The 6710-nt window shown below is 37.9% G+C and overlaps 1 protein-coding gene across 1 annotated transcript; it reads left to right on the forward strand.

Annotated features, from left to right (window-relative positions):
- The first annotated feature begins 4527 nt into the window (after positions 1-4527).
- On the forward strand, positions 4528-5682 carry LOC103140632 (protein S100-P). The gene is made up of 2 exons (XM_007555869.2): positions 4528-4747; positions 5432-5682. Exons 1-2 carry the CDS (start codon positions 4610-4612, stop codon positions 5567-5569), a joined length of 276 nt encoding a protein of 91 aa, XP_007555931.1. The 5' UTR covers positions 4528-4609; the 3' UTR covers positions 5570-5682.
- Positions 5683-6710: the final 1028 nt, after the last annotated feature.

The raw sequence follows: 6710 nt of genomic DNA on the forward strand, positions 1-6710 counted from the left end.
TATGGTGGCTAATTCATTTATCAAGTTGTCACTACATATACAGTTATATTCATCTTGTTGGAAAGTTTGTCAGTTTATTTTCACACAGTGAGACGCTACATACACCATACACACTGATCTTTTTCACGTTTTTATTTCTATTATTATGATGATTTTATGCTTAAAGAATAGAATAGTCTATCAGGTAAAAACAATGTTTTTAATAAAGAAAAGTGGGATTGATAAGTATTATGACCTGTATATAGTTATTTTGAAAAGGTACATTTAATCTGACATAACCCTCATTGAAAGACATTCTGATCTACTGAGTATGACTGTAAGTGTACAAATATGACGCATGTACTTTTATGAGGATAAAAGTGTCAAATGTACCTCTAGTGTGACTTAACCACATTACTGGCAGTGGTCCACATCACTCAGACATACTAAGTCAACACCTGGAGGGGAAGTTTCACAATACGGACCCTGAATGGAAAGTGCGGTGTTGCCGTGCTGCAGCATAATAGGTCAAAGGCAGGAAGTGGAAAGAGCAAGAGCAAGACGGTCAAAGTCTGTCTTTGAGCCTTCAGCGTACTCTACATCAATACATCTTTGATTTACTCTGCTGTGACCATGTCTCAGTGATGTTATCGTTCTAAACACTCATTATCGGAGAGCTTACATACAGATTGTTATGTCCTTTGACTGGAACTTCCATACATCTACCGCTAAAACACTCCCAGGACCTGCTGAACACACGTTTAAGATTAACGGGGGAGTTCCTACAGCTAGTCACAAATAGAAACACTGTGGTAAGGAAAACACAACTTTTTTAAGTTTGAAACAGCAGGACTGTGTTACAGGTTTATGTCAGTTGACTAAGACATACTAAGTCTTAGTAAAATGTTAGCTAAATATAGGGTATAGGTTTCACAAATGGCTTCCCAAGGACTTAAAGCACAGCAGAATTCTTCAAGCTAGTGAGGTAGCAGATACAGAAGATAAATGCAAAGTCAAACCTGATGAAGAAACAGCTTAAAAATGCGACTAGAAGACTTTTTGTGTGCTTTATTTTACAAAGTCTCATCTAGCTGACAAAACATGCCATCTGAATCCATCAGGCCCAGGATTTCTGGATTCCAACTCTACCCTATTATCAACCGCCTACCGATGCTAATACTTTCTTATGAAGAAGGAAGGCTCCTCTTAAAATGCAAAAAAGTCAAATCTCTTATCCTGGTGTGGCAGCAGAAAGTGAATAAACCTCATTGGTACTGTCATCAGTACCTAGCACTGTTAGTTTTATTTAATGGAAATTCAATACTGATAAATAAACATGAGAATCCTGCTTTAATGGTTAAATTTAAAAATACCCCAAAGCAAGAACAAAAATGTAAAGGGGGAATGAGCTAAAGGGGCATAAGGGATTTAGAACTTGATGATGTCATGTTAAATGCTGGTAAAACAGGCTAAAAATCTCCTATATAAAACAGCAAGATCAATACATCATATAATTATTTGACATTAATGGTCATTCAATATTGTTCATGCCTTATGCTACATGAAGTCACAGCAAACAGCAAAACAAGTTTAGAGAAAAGGAAGTCTAGAACATATGAAGATTACACAGATGATGAATGTAAAAAAAAAAAGTTATTTTCCTTTACAGTTCAGTATTTGTATATTTCACATATTTTTGCAGATTTTTCTGTGGAATATAACTCCAAATTAAAAATTTGTGGAAAACTAACCTATTGACATATTTTGTCATACCCAAAACATTTGAAAGACAATGCAGCTTGGGAAGCTGAAACATGTAGCCGCAATGCTACATGACAAGCTACTGCTAGCATTAGCAAAGCAGCTAATCCAGGTGTGTCAGTCGTTTTCATTGGCACCGATTGGTGTAGATAAGGAAGATTTTGAAAGTTAGCTTCTGTATGGTTATACCAAATCTGTTCCCACCGTTCATATTAATGTATATAGAGTATATTTGGTGTTTGAACTATTATAATATGCATGTTTAGAGGGGATCTCTGGTATTTGGGAATTTTCGCTATTAACAGGTGGCTGTGGTCCCTAACACTTGCAAATACAGAAGTCCATTGTATTTGAAATAACGATGTATTCATAAGCAGTAATATTAAAGTTGCTAAGTTGATCAGAGGAAAGGCAGTGAGCTCTTTGGACAAGCATCCTGTGTGTATGGGTGCATCGTACAAGAAAATTTTATTTCACACAACAAAATGTCACACAACAAACAAGGAGAACCAAAATAGAAGATGAGCTCAACTCAAGCTTATCTGCAGAATCTGTTGAAGAGAAGCAGCAAATTCAAAAGCTGCTGAGGTATCATAGGGACATCACCTACGGATGTACCAAGAAAGATTACAACAGGATAAGAAAGAGGTTACAGAAAACACCCAGAGAAGCATTTAGAAGAGGCTTTAAAAATACAAATGATAGAGTAAAACAAACCTATCTTTGTGTTCCAACTGCCTTTAGATTGACTGAATTAAAGTAAAAAAAAAAAAAAAAAAAACACAAAGTTATTTAAGGTCAGAAAGCCTGACACCGAATCTATTTCTCATCCATGTTGCAAAGTTTAAGTGAGCTTGTGTCAGTTTTTTGTCATGGGCTTCTTATTTGATTTTGTCAGATGGCTGAGACTTGGAATCAACAAGCTGTTTAAACATGACAATAACAAACACAGAACAAGATGTCAACTTAAGGCAGAACACAAACTAAAGCTCATTTATGGACAAAAAAACAGCCAAAGCTTTACCGATTCTGTCAACAAAAGTTGAATGTGCTAATTCTAGCTCATCAAGAATTATCCTAGAAGCTTTCTGATGAGTACAAGAACGACTGAATAAAAAAAGTGTGTGGTGACAGTGCAACTTCCTGTAGCACATTCACCCAAACATTAGTGGCTGTCTATGTTTCTCTTTGAGCCCGTATGTATAATTTTGATCCTGTGTAGATGGAATAAAATCCACATTAAATTCAATAATTTCCACTGGAATTTAGTTTATAAAAATAACTGCAGCTCTATGTCATATAATCAGAATAATCCAGAAAAAGAAGAGTTGAAACAAACCAACTAATGTCAAACTTAATATGACATTCGAGGCCAAAGATGTTGATGGAAACCAATCAAAAGAAGAGACCTCTTTCCTGGTTGAATAGTTCAACAAAACTCTCCTTCACATAGCTGAATCAAAACAACTCTGCATCATCATATGATTACACCAATTTCATATTCCTTGCAATGACCAGTAGAAGGTGTTAACCAGCTACTGTGGCTTTTCTTATATTGTGGCCTGGTTTATTCTGGTTGCAGATAAACTTTGCCTTTTCCTTTCGCCCTAGACAAACACATTCACCACATCCGTAGGATGGCTCTTTTGACAAAATACTGTAAACACACGGTGCTATGAAAGAGCATTTCTCCCCTTACAGATAATGTTTTAAATTTTTAAGATCTTAAAAAATGTATTATACCAAAATAACCAAACAAGAAGCAGTCTTAAAACGTTTCGGAAAGCTGCCATATCTGAGTCCAAATAATGGCAGTCCCAAAGAGTCAAGAAGTCACTCAAATAGAACCTGATTGACAATCTTCAATGGGGAACAAATCTGTTCTTATTATTTTACAGAACTGTAAGATAAAGTCATCCAATCTGACATGGATCCCTGGCCGTCAGCAGGGGCTTGGCTGTCAGTTTTTATTAATCTATAGGAGTTATGCTGTACAACAAGTTTGTCTTGCTGTACAAGATAAACTATTATTTCCAAGGAGCAATCTGTTTCGCAGTCAGTAGAGAATAAATGCAAAGAAAACTGAAGATGTCAGAGGTACAAAAGTGACATTCATGATACAACCAGGATACAAATACAAGCTATACTTTCCTATCTGGGCTTATCAGATCACATTAACTGGTAATGTGAACATTTGTACCTTTTCCTGATGCACTTCATTATAATATATCTGGAAGCAGAGATAAAAAAATAAGGCAGGGAAAGCAGTTGTTGACTGTGTGAGCAAAGACTGCTTACTTTCAGAAACCCTAAGGGATTGTTTGCAGGAAATCAGGTGCACAAGAGAAAACACAAGCAAAAGCAAACACTTCTGTTCACAAAACCTGTTTGTGTTCGCTGGTGTGCAGAAGCATGGGCAACCACTGACCACGGTGAAATGTAGTGATTGTGAACTTAAACCTGTTTCGATATCGTGATCCTTAAAAAAAACACACAACAATCTGCAGTGTTTGGATCCTAGATTGCACAATAAAATGATAACAACCTAAAGTATTAAAGTAATTTGGTCTCCAGCTTAAGTCGACCCATCTTGTTGTTACATTAATGATAGGGCCCCTCCTTAAATCAACAAGACAATGACAGAAGCTGGCTTTTAGTGGGTATGTACATTGGGTGGAGTATGGATGTTGTCTGTAGAGTCGGAGCCACCACCTATGGTAAACACACGGCATTGCTTAACCTTTCAAGTCTAGCCTCATCATTGGTCCACACAATATAAAAACAGCCTCCACCTTTTGTCCCCACACCGTGTGCATCCGCCGCTCCAATTCTCCCCTGAACTACGCTAAGGACCAGACCGGCTGCAATCATGAGTCACCTGGAGATGGCAATGGCCACCCTGATACAGACCTTTGACCAATACGCTGGTTCTGATGGGAAGAAGAGTACGCTGAGCAAAGCTGAGGTGAAGACTTTGGTAGAGAAGGAGCTGCCTGGGTTGCTCAAGGTACGTTGCTCACCTGCGGAGGGATGCCTGTGTGCATCAGGGTGGAAACAGACAAGATAATCATGCAGAGCTCATAGCTTTAACATCAACAGAGTTTCTAAACATCTATTGAGGCAAGGCATCATATTTTGGACTACGGTGCAAAAACATAAAATCTTACTAAGTACGTTTTTCTGGTGCAAATATCTTAGTACATTTGAAATAAGACAAAACTAACTTACAAGTCACTTTTCAGCGAGACAGAGGAGACTGTTTTAGGTAAATAATTTCCTAATACCTATTTTAAAAAGTCAGAGTTTCACTGGAAGATTTTTTCACCTACGACAAAACATTTTTCCCCTAAGTGATTATCTGCCAGTGGATCTAGTACTTTTTCCATTTATAATTGACTTAAAACAAGCTCCTATATGTTGCTGAAAAGTTAGTTGTGAGTTAATTTTGTCTTATTTCAAGTGAACTAAGACATACCAGAAATTATATGAAAAATAGTCAGTCGATGTACGTCAAGGCTATTGTCTCTGTAGGGGTTATTGTACATTGAGACAACTTTTTATTGAATTCCATCTTCAAAGACCTTGTATTTATCTAAAATATACCGATTTAATCAGCTAAACGTGGTTCTAAAAGGACATGGTGAAAGCAAACCTGCCAGTAAAGTTTTTATTTGCTTTTCCTGATGTGCAGGGAGCGAAGAACCCCGACGAAGTGGACAAGTTCCTGAAAAATCTGGACTTAAACAGGGACTCTGAGGTCGACTTCCAAGAGTTCGTCATGCTGATCGTTGTCCTGACCTGTGCAATACACGGCCGCTTCTGCAAATAGTAGAGAGCGAGGAGCCAATGAAGCCCCGGGGCCACCATCGGCAGTAGCATGAAAAACTCCTTGTACTTACAGTTACTTTGAGGCAAATAAAGTGATTGTATCTTGTGGTGTAACGTTTTTGTTAAAAAGTTGTACTTAGTAGGATGTTGGCAACAAATGAAAGTACTATAAGGAGAAATAAACAATGAAAAAAGGGGAAGGAAGCTCTTGTAGTGCGTTGTCCGGCGTTGTGGAGCAATTTCTTGGGAGGATGAAACTGAAAACTTTGTGCACTAGATTCTGATCTGACAAAATCCTGCTGAAGTTCCTTAAATTTCACTTCCTCACGCTTCACTTCTTAAAAATGTTCTCAACAACTGACTCACGCAACTCGACTGCCACTAAAACAAAGAGATTATAACTGGGTCTCATAAAACTTTCAGTATATTGTTGAAATGTATTTGGTGTTCCACTCCATTAAAAATGAAGACAGGTGCAAATCAAACCAAACATTTTGCAGAACAAAACAAAAGGAAATGTAATTTACATGGAATTTTTCACTAGAAAATATTTGGCATCATAAATACCATAGCCATGCTCTTCTCAAGCCCGTCCTAGATCTTTTATTTTCAAAGCCATAGACTACACACTCCGTCCAGACAATTCATAATGAGAGTGTGCTCAGGCCTGTACATTGTGTTCTCTCTCACATCAGATTACCAGAGATCGCAAACTTCCTCATTGAAATACTCAGACTTCCTCATGCCAACAAAGTCGTCTTTCAGAAGTTTCAAAGTTGGTCTGCTGTCTGGACATATAAGATTTGAGTCCCAAAAGATTTTTTTGGGGGGGGTCATCTGATCTTAAAACAATTCAAAGCTCTAAGTGCATTTCACTTCAGAGGTGTAAAGTTTTGATGCTTTATCTCCTAAAGCTCCACAAGTCGCTTCGTTTCACCAGACGCACGGCTTGGATGGAAACGGACCCTTGCAAATATCTCAAGCGAGCGGTCGAGCTGTGGTTTCTTCTCTGATGCAGCAAGTAAGCCACAAACAAACCTTTTTCCCTCCCCTCAAGCTGTTTCTTAGCAGGGCTATTTTTAAACTTGGGTGGGTGTTCAAAGTCAACACACAGCAACACCTAAAGACCTTCTTAAGGTTTA

This window comes from Poecilia formosa, unplaced genomic scaffold (assembly GCF_000485575.1).
Source record: "Poecilia formosa unplaced genomic scaffold, Poecilia_formosa-5.1.2 Scaffold73, whole genome shotgun sequence".
NCBI classification, from domain to species: domain Eukaryota; kingdom Metazoa; phylum Chordata; class Actinopteri; order Cyprinodontiformes; family Poeciliidae; genus Poecilia; species Poecilia formosa.